General features: G+C 63.5%; 2 protein-coding genes across 2 annotated transcripts; both read left to right on the top strand.

Annotated features, from left to right (window-relative positions):
• The first annotated feature begins 944 nt into the window (after positions 1-944).
• LOC142040640 (digestive cysteine proteinase 1-like) lies at positions 945-6,969 on the top strand. Its single transcript, XM_075048736.1, has 11 exons — positions 945-1,123; positions 2,366-2,425; positions 2,681-2,773; positions 2,895-3,067; positions 3,856-4,099; positions 4,171-4,366; positions 4,490-4,683; positions 5,237-5,328; positions 5,413-5,574; positions 6,201-6,390; positions 6,599-6,969. The coding sequence occupies exons 1-11, from the start codon at positions 1,072-1,074 to the stop codon at positions 6,784-6,786; spliced, it is 1,644 nt and encodes a 547-aa protein (XP_074904837.1). The 5' UTR covers positions 945-1,071; the 3' UTR covers positions 6,787-6,969.
• Positions 6,970-8,443: 1,474 nt separating this feature from the next.
• LOC142040641 (digestive cysteine proteinase 1-like) lies at positions 8,444-12,567 on the top strand. Its single transcript, XM_075048737.1, has 11 exons — positions 8,444-8,492; positions 9,029-9,088; positions 9,427-9,519; positions 9,665-9,837; positions 10,121-10,361; positions 10,778-10,979; positions 11,084-11,277; positions 11,421-11,512; positions 11,597-11,758; positions 11,992-12,181; positions 12,380-12,567. The coding sequence occupies exons 1-11, from the start codon at positions 8,444-8,446 to the stop codon at positions 12,565-12,567; spliced, it is 1,644 nt and encodes a 547-aa protein (XP_074904838.1).
• Positions 12,568-14,515: the final 1,948 nt, after the last annotated feature.

Consider the following 14,515-nt stretch of genomic DNA (forward strand, 5'->3'; position numbering starts at 1 on the left):
CCCTGGGGGGGTCACAGCCTGGCATGGGACATCGCCTTGGAGGGGGGGACAGCCTTGCCAAGAGGGCTCCCCGCCTGCTCCCTGTGTGGAGGATGGAAACGGGGGTAGTGGCATATAAATCCCCCCCCCCTCCAGGAGTGTCCCCATCTCTCTCCCACCACCTGGGGAGGCTGGAGCCCTGGCAACGAGGGGCAGGGGAGCCCCCAGAGCCCTCAGAGGCAGGTAAAGGTTTAGGGGAAGGCGGGTGGTTTCCTTGTGTTGCTGGACGAAATGCTCCCTTGCCTCGGTAGATGAAGGTCTCCCTTTCAGCCCGGTTGTGGCCCCGTGCCTCAGTTTCCCTCCTTGTGGTCACAGAGGCCGAGCAGCGAGCGAGGGGTGACACGTGCTGCTTCCAGCCCTCTGCCCAAACCCTGGGGGCTGGGGTGGCTCAGCCCATCTCCTCGGGGCTGGCTGTGGGGTGCCCACGTTTCCCTGTGCCCCACGGCTGGTTCAGCCCTCTTTCTATTCAAGCCCCCCTCCCAGCAAAGAGTTCCCAGTGCTCCCAGTCTCAGGGCCTGGTTTGTTAACGCTGAGCCGCTCACAGCCCTGGCCCTCTGCTATGGGCACTGCCTCCTGCCCATCACCCTGGCGTCAGGGCTGCCTGGCAAAGAGCACGCTAGCCCCAGGGAGGCTCTCCCCTTGCACCCCTGCACAAGGAGGTGACGCACAGCTCCCAGCACCCCATTACCCTGCCAGGCTTGGGGGGGGCCCCCACGGATCCATCCAGTCTGCAACCCCCCCGCCAATGCTGCTTGTGGTTCTTTGGGGCTTATCCTGCACCTCCCGTCCCCCTGCAGCACCCAGCATTGCTCCATCTCCCTCTGCGGGGACCCTGCCGAGACACGCTCTCCCTGTCGAGCACCCCAGGGTGCCCGGCCCCCCCATGCACCCCGCCAGGCACCACATGATGCCGGTTCCTTCCCTCCTCCGGGGAGGGCCCCAGTTTCTGCATTGGCTCTGCCGGATTTCACCACCGCCGGCTCCAGCTTAAAGTTGAGAGCCGGTGGTGCTGGGTGAACCGGGAAGGCGAGGATGGGTGTTCAACGTTGGCTCGTGGCCTCTGCGCTCTGCGTCGCCGTCCGGGGTGAGTCTGTCCCCTTGCGGCACTGTCCCCGTTGGGGACACCCCAGGGCTGGGAGCTGGGGGCACCCAGGCAGGTCTCGCCCCCCTCCCCATGCTGCATTGCTGGGAACGCAGGGCAGGCAGGCTGGGGAAGCGGTTTCTTGCTTGTTGGGTCCCCAAATTTGCAGTTTCTCCAAGACAAAGGAGAGTTGGGGGGGGGGGGAGGCCAAAAAGGGGGGGGACGGGATGTGCCTTGAGGGCTTGGCAGGGCTGCGGGGGTGAAAATAAGGCTAAATCGAGCCAGATGGGCTTTAACCCGTGTACGAGCCCAAGCTGTTTCCTTGGCTTTGCTGCCTGCGAAGAGCAGGCAGGGAAGCCAGGCAGGCTGTCACCAGAAGCAGCAGGAGGGGACAAGGGTGGCAGGGGGGGACCATGCCCCTGCGGGACCCCCCTTTCTGGGTGGCCGTAAAGCCCAGGAGGGTTGCGGGGTTGCCAGAACCATCGTTGCTCCTCCTGCCCCGGGCACCGTCTGTGGGTGCCCAGACTCAGGGTGAGACAAGCACCCATGGGACGGCCTGGGGTACAGGCAGCAGGGGCTGCCAGTCCCTGCCTGCCCCAGTTTTCGGGTGCAGAAGTAGAGCCAGGTCTGGTCCCAGCTGCCCGGGGCAGGTGCTGCCGGGTCGCTCCCGGCGAGGAGGAAGATGCTGACAGAGGGAAAGACCAGTTCCCAGTGGCAGGCGTGTTGGCGTGGGGTTGCACAAGCTGGGAGCCCAGAGGGAGGTTCGGGAGGTCACCGGGAGACACCAGGAGGGACCAGCCAGCTCCCTTGCACCCCTCAACTATGCCCTGCTTGTTGGGGCACAGCTTGGCTGCATCATTCCTCGGAAACATCATCCCAAACCACAGCCACCAGCCCCGCGGTGGCACTGCCTCCCATGGGGACATCACCCAACAGCCACCCCAGTAGCTGGGGTTCCCTGGGGATGCAACATCGCAGGGCTCACTCCAGCGTAGCGGCAGGTTGTGGCATGGTGCCGACTCTGGATCTGGCCCTGGGAAGGTGTCAGTGCATCGGCGTCCTTTGCATGTGCCACCGGTGGGCTTGTGGAATTGCTTTCGGCCAAGCCCCTCCACCCCACGCAGGAGGGGCTGCAGGGAAGGGGAGCACCGGTCTGGGCACCCTCCTGCCCCGACCACCCTGTCCCCTGCTCGGCCATGGAGGGGGACAGCCCCCCACTCACCCCTGCCCCTCTCTGCCTTTCAGGACAGGACTATGGGCTCTCCCGCCCACCGCCTCATTTCGGCTCCATCTACCACGTCCGAGGTAACGGGACCCCTCAGCGACCTTTGCCAGGGGGGAGCGGAGGATGCTCAGCACCGGGCAGGACCAAGCCGTCCCAGCGCCAAACTGGGGCAGCTTCCCACAGCCGAGTGCCTCTCCCTGACCCGGCACCCATGGGGACAGCAGCTTGGTCAGCTGTGGGTCTGCATGCTCAGTGGGTGCTGGGGGGCTTGGGGAGGGATGTCGGGATGCTGAGGCCTCGGGGCTGACCCGCGTCCCACGCCGGGGGCCTCGCAGGTGTCATTAACCTGCCCTACGCTGAGATCGAGGAGCCTTTCGAAGCCTGGTACAACCTGACGGGAAACAAGAGCCGGATCCAGTACTACGGGGGTAAGCAGGCGGGCATCCATCCGCTCCGGGCTGTGCCCGTCCCGCACCGGTGCCACCTCTGTGCAAAGGGAGGATGCGGGCAGGACCGCCGTGCCTCAGTTTCCCCTTCCCACTGACACAGGGCAAGTGATAACCTACCAGCTGGCTGCGGTGAAGCCTTACGGGATGCGGTACAAGATCACGCCGGAGACCACCGAGAAGGAGGTGAACACCAGGAAATGCTTCCAGCTGCCCGGCTCCAAGGAGGACGTCGTCAAGGCTCAGAGCGTCTTCCCAAGCATGGATGGCTTCAAGGTGAGAAATGCCCGAGCCTGGATCCGACCCCCTGCCCGGAGCATCTTCAGGTTCTGGGTGGGGGTGCTGGGCAGCTGGAGGTGCTCCTCTCCATCCCAGGGGGTGCAGGGTGCTGGGACAGGCTAGGACATGCCCCCGCACCCCAGGGTGCAGGGAGGGTCACTTCCCCACCCGGATTGGGGCCGGACTCCTGGCTCCTTTCCCAACCCCGGCAGCCGTGTCGGGACGTGTTGCAGCCCACACGAACGCCCGGCGTTTCGGGATGGCTTGGGCAAGTTGCTGCATGGCGGCTCAGCTCCCGCCGGCCCCAGTCTCCGGCAGGGCTGGGTGCAGCAGGAGGGGTATAGCATGTGAGTGGCGGGGACAGCGAGCTGTCACCAAGCTGGACACTGAGCTGGATGCGTGCCCACAGGGCGAGAGCTTGGAAACACACAGGAAAAACCTGGAGCCTTTTGGAGGGGTGTGCAGCCAGGCCCCCCCCCCCCTGCTATGGGTGCACATACAGAACTGTGCACAGTGGGGTGTCCCCAGGACTGAGCTAGACAGGGGGACGTCTGTCCTGTGTTGCACCCCAAATTCTTGCCCCTCTTTCCATCCCATGCATGGCTGAGTGCTAATGGCCACGTAGCTGCTGGATCCAGCCTGAGAGCCCGGTACGGGCTGGTGCAAGGTGCTGTACATGCACCCGGAGCAATGGGCTCCTGCAAAGGGGCTGGGTGGGGAGAAGCATGCGTTGGGGGGGTCCCCACCCAAAGCCCCCCATCTCCCTGATGCCATGTCCCCCCCAGTTCCTGCGGGAGGAGTACTACCGGGGCCGGTACTGCGCCGTCTGGCAGAACGTCACCCGCTGGGCGCAGAAGAAGAACGTCTACACCCTATGGGTGACCAACTCCAGTTGCGGGGTGGCCCCCGTCCACTACGAGATGCGGGGCTACAACAGCCTGCTGGGCTCCCACTACGACAAGTACGAGATCGCCTACACCGACTTCGACAACAGCTTCCCCCCTTCCATCTTCGACCTCCCCATCAATGGTGAGCTGGGTTGGGCCCCCCCATCCTGCCCCTGGGGCTCGGGCTGATGGCATCCCCTCCTTGCTCCCCAGAGACGAAGAAGTGCGGGGTGCTGCCGGGAAGCGCGGCGGAGCACCGGGTGCTGGCAAACCCCATGGAAGACCTGGTGGGACGGCACCAGCCCTGGGCCCACGAGGTCTTCCACCACTACCGCAGGCGACTGGGGCGGCGGTACGGCTCTGCACGGGAGCTGGAGCACAGGCAGAGCATCTTCGTGCACAACATGAGGTACAGGCAGACGGGGGGATGCCGACCCCCTGGGGGTGCTCCTCATCCCCGGGGGGGTTGCACCGCTGTTGCGGTGGGAGATGGCGTCGGTGCCGGCTGATGCCATCCCTGCCGCGGCGGCAGGTTCGTGCACTCGAAGAACCGCGCCGCGCTCTCCTACACGCTGGCGCTGAACCACCTGGCCGACCGCACGCCCCAGGAGCTGGCCGCCCTGCGGGGCCGTCGTCGGAGCGGCGCTCCCAACAACGGGCAGCCTTTCCCCACCGAGCTCTACGCCGGCCTCATCCTGCCCGAGAGCCTCGACTGGCGCATGTACGGTAGGTACGGGGTCGGGGGAACGGGGGTCTCGCCGGCGGGGTGCTGCGGGGTGGTGTGAGGCTGCGATGAGGAAGGTGTGAGCCCTCCTCATCCGGGCCAGCGCAAAGTCCAACCGAGCTGCCCTGCTCTCCGTCTCTGCGCTGGGGACCCGGTGGGGCTGCGCTGTCCCTTGGGACCCACATTTTCCCTATGGTCCCTGCTCTCCTCACCAACTGGAAGATGGAGGAAGGGCTCATCCAGCAAGAGGCAGCTCGACTGGCACTTGGCCCTTGTTCAGTCTGGTGCCCCAGATATAAGGGGGTGCCAAATCAGGCTTCCCCTCATGTCCCCATCACCTGGGACTGACAACCCCAGAGCTTGACCCAACCCAAGGGCAGGGGTCCCACAGGTTTGCTGGTGCATTTGCCCCCCTGCTCTGCTTCAGCACCAAGCCCTGGCTGCACTGCCTCTGGGAGCACAGTGAGTCCTTGACTCCTGCCTCAGTTTCTCTTCCACTTGCCCTCATCCCCTGGTGCCACCCCAGCCTCTCACTCCCCATCCCGCTGTCCCCAGGTGCCGTGACCCCCGTAAAGGACCAGGCCGTCTGCGGGTCCTGCTGGAGCTTTGCTACGACGGGCGCGATGGAGGGTGCCCTCTTCCTCAAGGTGAGAGCGGGGCCATGCCCCACGGGGACAGCTGGGGTGCCCTGAGTGCCTGGCCCCGTCCCTGCAGCATGTCATCCCCCCCAGACCGGCGTGTTGACCCCCCTGTCCCAACAAGTCCTCATCGACTGCTCCTGGGGCTTCGGGAACTACGCCTGCGACGGGGGCGAGGAGTGGCGAGCCTACGAGTGGATCAAGAAACACGGCGGCATCGCCAGCACCGAGTCCTACGGCACCTACAAGGGGCAGGTGAGGGTGGCCCTGTATCCCTGCCGGGGTCCCCCAGATCTCAGGATGTGACCCCTGGGGCTTTAAAGCCATGGTGGGGCCAACTAGGATGGGTCAGAGGTGCTAATGGGCTTGGGACATGGGGATGTCACCTCGTCCCCAAGGCACCAGGCTCCCTGCAGTTCAAAGCCCAGTCTAAAGCCAAGCCTCAGGGCTCAGCCAGGCAGTTTCATCACCGCGTGCCTCAGTTTCTTCTTGCAAAACAGGGACAAGGCTTCTCCACCCATGGGTGGTGTCATGGGTCCCTCCGTACCCTGGGGTGCAAGGATGGAGCAGGGCTGCCCGGGGACAGGGACGCGGCTGCAAGACACAGGCAACAGCCCCCCAGGGCTTGGGGTGCAGAGCCAGCTCCCCGTGCTGCGTGCGGGCAATGCTGTGTCCCTGCAGCAACTGGGAAAACGTCCCACCATGGTGGGGAGGGGAGGGCAGAGGGGTCAGAGCCAGGGTGCTGTCCCAGCCTGAGTCCCAGATCACTCCCTGCATCAGAGCAGAGCTGCCCAGGGGCAGCCAGGGTGGGCAGGGTCCCAGCGAGGGGAGCTGGGGGCACCTGATGACACAGGTGTGTGTGTGTCCCCTGGGTGCTGCAGAACGGCTTGTGCCACTACAACCAGTCTGAGATGCTGGCCAAGATCACAGGCTACGTCAACGTCACCTCGGGCAACATCACGGCGGTCAAAGCTGCCATCTACAAGCACGGCCCCGTGGCCGTCAGCATCGACGCCTCACACAAGACCTTCTCCTTCTACTCCAACGGCATCTACTATGAGCCCAAGTGCGGTGAGTCGGGTGGCACACGGGGCACGGGAGGACCTGGGTGCCCAGGGAGATGCCAGGACACCAGGATCCCCTCCTCATTTTTGAGCAGCTTGGGCAGGGGTTGAGGAGGGGACTGGCCCCAGCGTGGCTGGCAGCCCTGGGAGCAGGGATGCTCTCCAGACAGGGATGCTCTCCACACAAAAAATATCTCCCATGTTTTTCCCTGCAGCAAACGAGCCGGGAGCGCTGGACCACGCGGTGCTGGCTGTGGGCTACGGGGTCCTGCAGGGAGAGACCTACTGGCTCATCAAGAACTCCTGGTCCACGTACTGGGGCAACGACGGCTACATCCTCATGGCCATGAAGGACAACAACTGTGGCGTGGCCACTGAAGCCACCTACCCCATCCTGGCCTGAGCCACCTCTCGGCTCTCTGGGGACAGCCCTCGGCGATGCTCGCGGCACCCATCCCTGGATCAGCACCTTTGGTGTGAGCCATCACGCAGGAGGAAGCTGGGGACACGGTGGGACAGGGCCATGGGGTGCTGGACAAGGGGCAGGATGGGGACCCAGCTGTAGGCTTGCCAATAAAGACCCTGGAAAAACTGTTTTCTTTGTCCTGTGGGACGGCAGGAGCCTCCTAGGGAGGGGACGGTGCCTGCCTGGCACAACCGGCTGGCTCTCGCAGACAGTCCCAGACACCCAGGGCGAGAGGAGCGGCTTTTCCAGCCCTATCTCTCGAGGTGGAGCACAAACAACCCCAGCGATTTCTGCTGAGACAAGAAATTCCTGGTGTGGGGGTGTTGGGGAGGGGAGAAGGCATCCACCCTCTGCCCCACTGCCCGGGTCCCTGTTGTGGCTACGGATGGGGATGTCACCGGCGGTGTTTGCCAATGCCACAAGCCAGGCTCCCCTTCACCCCGTGGGGCTGCTCCCCTCCACGGAAAGACACTTTACGCCGTGGCCACGGCTTACCTGGGTGCTCCTAGTTTGGACTCAAGCCCTTCTGGGAGAACGGTGTCAGCACACAAGGATCCTGCAAACAGGGGGGGAAGGTCTCTCCACCCTGACTCTGGTGGTCTCCCATCTTTGCTGGTATGTCCTTGGGGCAGGATGCACCTCCATCCACGCCGGCGTGCTGCGACGGCAGTGGTGGTGGTCCCTGCAGAGGTGCTGCAGCACGGGGTGCATCAGCCCAGCCCTGCACCCCGGGGTGCAGCTGAATCCAGCTCGATTCGTCCCTGGTGGTGCGTGCAGCCAGCCCACGGCGAGCCCTTATCGACTTTGTTTCGGGCTCCGGCGGCCACGCAGGCGCTCGCTGTCACCTTGGGCTGGTGGCCAGCTGGACACACAGCAAGCAGGGGGTGAAGGCCACTCTGCTTTCCTCCCCGGGCCTGTTTTTCTATGGAGCTCCTGACATTTCATCTGCATCTTTCCCCTTTTTCCAATTAAAACCCTCTAATTGCAGTCCTGGGCTTGCCCTGATGGTGTATCGGGAAGGATGCAGGGATGCAAACGGCCCCCATCTCCCCAGGACTGCCCGGTGCTGCCTTTGGTGGGGACACCTTGGCTCCCGTCCCAGGAGGGCAGGGAGCACCCAGAGGGGCTCCGGGGTGCCTGGCAGGGTCTCACCGCACCCCATTGCCCCTGCTTGCTGCAGATGCTCCCCCTGCTCGCAGCACACTGCATGCAGCAAAGCCCGGCTGCAAGGTGGGTGGGAGCCCAGGGACACCCCCAGCACCCATCACCAAGCCCCCGATCCATGGGGCACCCACCCTTGCCCGGGGAGATGATGCTGCCATGGGATGCCAAGGGGGTCTGGGTCCCACCCTGCTCCCCCCACCCCAAGCCCCGCAAGCACACGCCATCGGCACCCACTCTGGTGTGGGTGGGAAAGGCACCCATGGGTGCCCATGGGGGGGCAACATAAAACCACGCCTCCCCCTTGGTCTAGCCCCAGCCAAGGGAAGGACGGGGCTTTGCCCGTTGGCTGCCTGCAGCTCCCTGCCCGCCCACCAGTGGTATTTAAGCCACCCGTGGGTGCGGGGCAGCAGCGTGGGCTGGGGTGCACATGATGGAGGAGCTGGGGTGGCTGCTGGTGCTGGGGGCTGCTGTGCTACTGGGTGGGCATCTGCCCTGGCCGAGCTCAGGGAGGGGGGGGACAGATGCTCTGCCCCCATCGTGGGGCGATGCCATGGTACCCCTGGGCACTGCGGTGGTCCTGGGGTGCTGTGGGGGGTCCTCGCCCTGTGAGGGGGCTGCATGCCCAGAGCAGTGCTGGGGCAGTGGGTACGCTCTGCATGTGGCATGGGGGGGGTGCATAGGGTTGCCCCTCACACCCTAGGGTGTGCGTTGGGCTTTGGGGTGCCCCTGAGCTGGTTGCACCCCAGGGAGAGCAGGGATGTGTGTGAGGGCTCTGGGTCAGCCAGAGGGCTGGCAGAGGAGCGGGGACCCCCGGCTTGGGGACCCCCGGTCTCTGCCCTGCCTGGGTAGGTGGGAGCCCTCCCAGCCCTGCCACCAGCACAGGCTCCCCTGGGTCTGTCCCCCTCTCCTGGGGGACAGCGAGCCAGGGACCAGCACCGCTGCCAGCCCCCGCTGTGGAGAGTTGGGTAATCAGCAGCGTAAAGGGGTTTGAGTTTTGGGTTTGTTTTTCTTCTAGGAGCAGAGTGCAAGGCTTCTCTGGAGACACCCACATTTGGGGACGTCTACCATGTCACAGGTACTGCTTGGGGATGGGGCACCCCGCTGGGACGGTGTCACCGCCATGCTGCCCAAGGGGGTCCCGCATCTCCAGCCACCAGCTCCCACCCGACGTGCCAGAGCCGAGGAGGCTCCAATTCCGCCGTGCAACCTGGGTGCTGGGGTGCATCGCTGCCGTGGGGTGCTGCGGGTGGTGGCCACGGGTGGGAGAAGGGGAGTGATGCTGTGGGGTCCCGGGGTGCTCCCTGCCTAACCCGTGCTCCCCTCCCAGCTGCAGGATCGGGGCAGGGGGGTAGGGGGTGTCCCTGGGGCTCGTCCCACTGCAGCCCCCCGAGCCCAGCCCCTCTGTGCCCCCAGGAGTCATCAGCCTGCCCTACGCGGAGATCAGGGAGCCCTTTGAAGCCTGGTACAACCTCACCGGGGGGAAGAGCCGCATCGAATACTACGGCGGTGGGTGCAGGAAGGGGTCCATCCCCTCGACCCTTCACTATCCCCCACCTTCTGCACCTTTGGGTGCCCCAGGAAAGCCCTGGAAGCCATCACCATGCCAGGACTTGAGGGCTTGGCTTGACCTTAGTGCTGTCCCTGTCCCCAGGGCAAGTGGTCACCTACCAGTTCGGGTCCATTGAGCCCTTCGGCGCCAGCTTCAAGGTGACACCAGAGACCACCGAGACAGAGGTCAACGTCCGCAAGTGTTTCCGCATCAACGGCACCGATGGGGACCTCATCGCCCCGCAGAGCGTCTTCCCCAGCCTGGAAAACTTCAAGGTGAGCCCCGGGCATGGTCGTCCAGGATGAAGGATGGGGCAGGGGAGGGGACAAGGGACCCCCATGGGTAGAGGGTGTCTGATGGCTACCTGCCTACAAGGGCAGAGCAGCCTTCCCTGGCTGGGAACGAGTAAATACAAGGTGGTTTGTGGCCATGGGTGATGGAGGGGTTGCATCCAGCGTGGCATGAAGCAGGATGAGGTGCCATCACTGTGGGGTGCCCACCACCACAGTGGCGGTGCCGGCGTGGCACCCCGGTCCCCAACACGTGCGCTGTGCCCAGCGGGTGCGGGAGGAACGCTTCCGCGGGCAGCGCTGCGCCGTCTGGCAGAACGTCTCCTACTGGGGTCACAAGAAGAACGTCTACACGCTGCGGGTGGGCAGCTCTGCCCGCGGCCCCGTGCCCCTGCACTACGAGGTGCACGGCTTCAACAGCCTCCTGGGCTCCCACTACGACAAGTACGAGATCGACTACTCCTCCTTCAGCCACCGCTTCCCCCCCAGCGTCTTCCACCTCCCCGAGGGTGAGTGTCCCCGGCCACCCCACAGCCCAGCCTGCAGCCGGTGCTGCCACCGAAATGCAGCACTCCTTCCACCTTTTAAATTTGGGTTTGGGGTTATTTTTTGCAAGAGCCTGATAATTCGGGTGAATCGGTTTGGCTGGGAAAAAAGCAGGGGAGAAATCGAATTAATGTTGATAGCTGGGGTGATGCGGGTGCTTTCCCAGTGCAGGCTCCTCTGTGCAGGGTGCTGGGTGGGATAGTGGGTGCTCGGGAGCCAGCTCTGGTGTGGGTGCAGATCCCCCCTGCATGAACGTGTCTATACGGGATGGACAGCCCCAGTGTTTTTGGGGGTGACCATGCTATGCATCCCGACTGGGGGGCCAGGAGAGCCCGTCCCCACTCAGGAGGCATCAGCTGCTGCCCGTTCCTCGTGGCAGGGGTGCAGTGTGAGCAGTGGCCCGTGGCCGGCCCCGAACACCGCATCGTGGCCAACCCCATGCAGGAGTTTGTGGGGAGAGCGCCAGCGACGGACCACGTCCACCACCGCCTCTTCCACCACTACAAGGAGCGGTTTGGGAAGAGCTATAGCAACGAGGAGGAGCACGAACATCGCAAGCACACCTTCATCCATAACATGCGGTACGGGATGCCAGGGGGATGGATGGGCTGGGGGGGGCTCAGGGACGGGGTGGCCAGCGCGGGTCTCCTCGCTCCCCTCTCGCAGCATCGCTGCTCTGCCGCAGGTTCGTGCACTCGAGGAACCGCGCCGCGCTCTCCTACACGCTGGCGCTGAACCACCTGGCCGACCGCACGCCCCAGGAGCTGGCCGCCCTGCGGGGCCGTCGTCGGAGCGGGGCTCCCAACAGCGGGCAGCCCTTCTCCACCGAGCTCTACGCCGGCCTCGTCCTGCCCGAGAGCCTCGACTGGCGGCTGTATGGTGAGGAGGGAGCCGCTGCCGTTGGCACGCGAGGCCAGAGCGTGCATGAGGCTGGGGGCCAGCTGTGCACGCCAGGGTTTGCGTGGGGACAGCCAGCACCCTGCACTGCTCTGTTAAACGTGTCCCCATCCCGCTGTCCCCAGGCGCCGTGACCCCCGTAAAGGACCAGGCTGTCTGCGGGTCCTGCTGGAGCTTTGCTACGACGGGCGCGATGGAGGGTGCCCTCTTCCTCAAGGTGAGAGCGGGGCCATGCCCCACGGGGACAGCTGGGGTGCCCTGAGTGCCTGGCCCCGTCCCTGCAGCATGTCATCCCCCCCAGACCGGCGTGTTGACCCCCCTGTCCCAACAAGTCCTCATCGACTGCTCCTGGGGCTTCGGGAACTACGCCTGCGACGGGGGCGAGGAGTGGCGAGCCTACGAGTGGATCAAGAAACACGGCGGCATCGCCAGCACCGAGTCCTACGGGCCCTACCTGGGGCAGGTGAGGGTGGCAGCGCCGCTCAGGGTGGGGGTAGTGCCACCCCCTCCCCAATCCTTCCCCCCAGGCTCTCCCAAAACAGCCATCAGCCCTTTGGCAGCAAATGGAGGCTTTACTTCGGTTTATGGATGCTCCATCTGAGCTGCCCCCCTCCCTCCTTTCCCTTCACTGGGGTGGGTCAGACCCCCCCCCACCTGCCCTGGGACCCTGGTGCCACCTCAGCTTCCCCCCCCCAGAACGGCTACTGCCACTGCAACCAGTCGGAGCTGGTGGGCCAACTCGCTGGCTATGCCAGCGTGGAGCCGGGCAGCACTGCAGCACTGAAGGCTGCGCTGGTCAAGCATGGCCCCGTGGCCGTCAACATCGACGCCTCGCACAAGTCCTTCGCCTTCTACGCCAACGGTGTCTACGAGGAGCCCCACTGTGGTGAGTCCAGTCGACCCAGGAGGCTCCGTGTCCTGCTCTTTGGGGCTGGGATAGACAAAAATATTTGCAGCGTGGGATTTACCTCCCCGCTAAGCTCCCAGCCAGGGGATACGGGGCCACTCGCCGCATCGGGAACCACCTCCAGCTCCAAGGGATGGGGACTGAGATGGCTCTGTTTTCTTCTCTCCTTCCGGCCAGGAAACGAGACGTCGGCGCTGGACCATGCAGTGCTGGCTGTGGGCTACGGGGTCCTGCACGGTAAGAGCTACTGGCTCATCAAGAACTCCTGGTCCACGTACTGGGGCAACGACGGCTACATCCTCATGGCCATGAAGGACAACAACTGCGGTGTGGCCACCGCCGCCTCCTTCCCCATCCTTGCCTGATGGTACATGGTCCCACATGTGCCCAGTCCCCTCCATGTCCCCCTGGGCAGCTCCAGGTGGATGGGGGACTGGCAGAGGGATGCAGGCCCTGGGACGTGGCTGTGGGGCAGAGGGGGGCAGCTCAGCTGGGAGGTCGGAGGATGCTCCCAGCCCTCTGGAGAGGTATTTTATCAATTTTGGCAATAAAAGCCTGTAGAAGTGATCCTGTCTGTCATGCTGGGGTGTCTTCTGCCAGCAGCAGCCCATCCCCTGCCAACCACAGCCCTTGCCGTGACTGCCTTCTGCAGCCCTCTGTGTGATGAATTTCACCCAATGCTCAGCCCAGGCTCACCCCTGTTTGGGTTACATGTGCCCTAACCCCAGAGTTTTCAGTGCCACCCCCAGAAGTGCCAGTACCCCCTTCACCAGCAGCAGGAGGGAGCCTGAATCCAGTCTCAGAAGCTGGGCTGGGCTCAGGGCCCTCCTCTTCCCAACTGGACTCTGCCCCATCCCGACAGCCGGTGTCACGCTGGGAACAAGGGAGCTGCCCCCCACCTCAGAGAGCGGTCCCCAGTGCCCGGTGCCCCTCAAGACACCTCTGCTCAGCCTCTCTCCAGGCTCCTACATGGGTCAGTGCTTGGTGACTCGGTTTCCCCACCCATCTGGGGGGAAAGCAGAGCTTCTGGGGGTCTCCATGCTGCTGCCAGAAGTCCTCAGGACGGAGGGAGCCTAAATGGACCCAAAGGAGACCCAGCTCATTTCATCCAGGACACTTCAGGGGGGTTTTGTCCAACCTCCTGGGGAGCAGCTGGGTTTGGAGCTGCCACCCCAGAGCTGTTGTGCTCCATTCGTCTCCCCTTGCTCCAGTGCTTTACCCAAAACTGCATGGCCACGGGGAAGCCTGACCAAGAGCCGAGGGTCTCACGAGGCCGGTGTTGCTTTTGGGGTGTCCAGGCTGGATATCAGTCTGGTGTGAAGGTTCATTCTTGGGGCTCCAGTGCCCTGCTCACATCCGTCCTGGGGATGCAGCCGGGTAGGCAGCACCAGCAGGAAGCCCAAATCTCTCAGGTGAGAGCTGTTGGCACTGCCAGGCTCTGCCTTCCCAATTTGAGAGCCCAATTAACAGCTGGCCGGCTGGGGAGGGGAGCCTACAAAAGAGGAAAAGTCAGCCCTGCCTTGTATCAGCATGTGCACGGGCTGCATCTTCCTCCCAAAATGAGTTTCTGGTAGCTGAGAAGCGACATCCCCCATGGCTACACCCTTATTTTGTACAGCTAAAGGCTGGGGTCAGCCACCGTGCTTCCCCGCTGCAAGCGTTGGCCGGCAGCACCCAGGGAGCAGAGCTTCCTTCCAGGCGATGTGATTGCTTCCAATTGAGGGTGGCAGGTCATAATATTTTCTTGTTTTCTTTCACTTGTTCACCTGCTTATTTTACAATTTGCTGCACTGATTTCTGAAGTGGTCTTTAATCATTCTCAGCAGGGGTGCTGACTCGAATTCATGTCTGGGAGAGAAATGATCACTGCGCAGGAATAATGTGGTTTATTCTGTGGGAGTCCAGGTCTCCAGATCTTTGATTCTCTTGACTGCAGTCAATAAAACATGCTTTGACTTTCAGGGAACCGTGACTTTCAGGCTCCCTTTGGATAGGTGATGTTCTGAATTTGCTGCTGAACACGCAGGTGGCTTTGAGAGCTGGAGGTTCTGCACCCCCAGGAAGCATTTAGCAGGAGCCTGAAATTTTGCATTTGTGGCATTAGGGATAGCAGTTCCGAGCATGGGTAGTTAAGGATGGCTGGGAACTTAAAAAAGATCCATTTATTATATTTGAAAAAGGAGAAAATAAGAAAGGACGTCCCTGAAGAGAGGTTTGCTGTTTCCAGAGCCAGCTTTGGGTTCTGGCTCCCAGCCCGGGTGAGCTGCAACCACCAGACTTCCCTAGACACCCGAACCTCAGAGTTGCTCCAGG

Source organism: Buteo buteo, chromosome 16 (genome assembly GCF_964188355.1).
Source record: "Buteo buteo chromosome 16, bButBut1.hap1.1, whole genome shotgun sequence".
Lineage (NCBI taxonomy): Eukaryota > Metazoa > Chordata > Aves > Accipitriformes > Accipitridae > Buteo > Buteo buteo.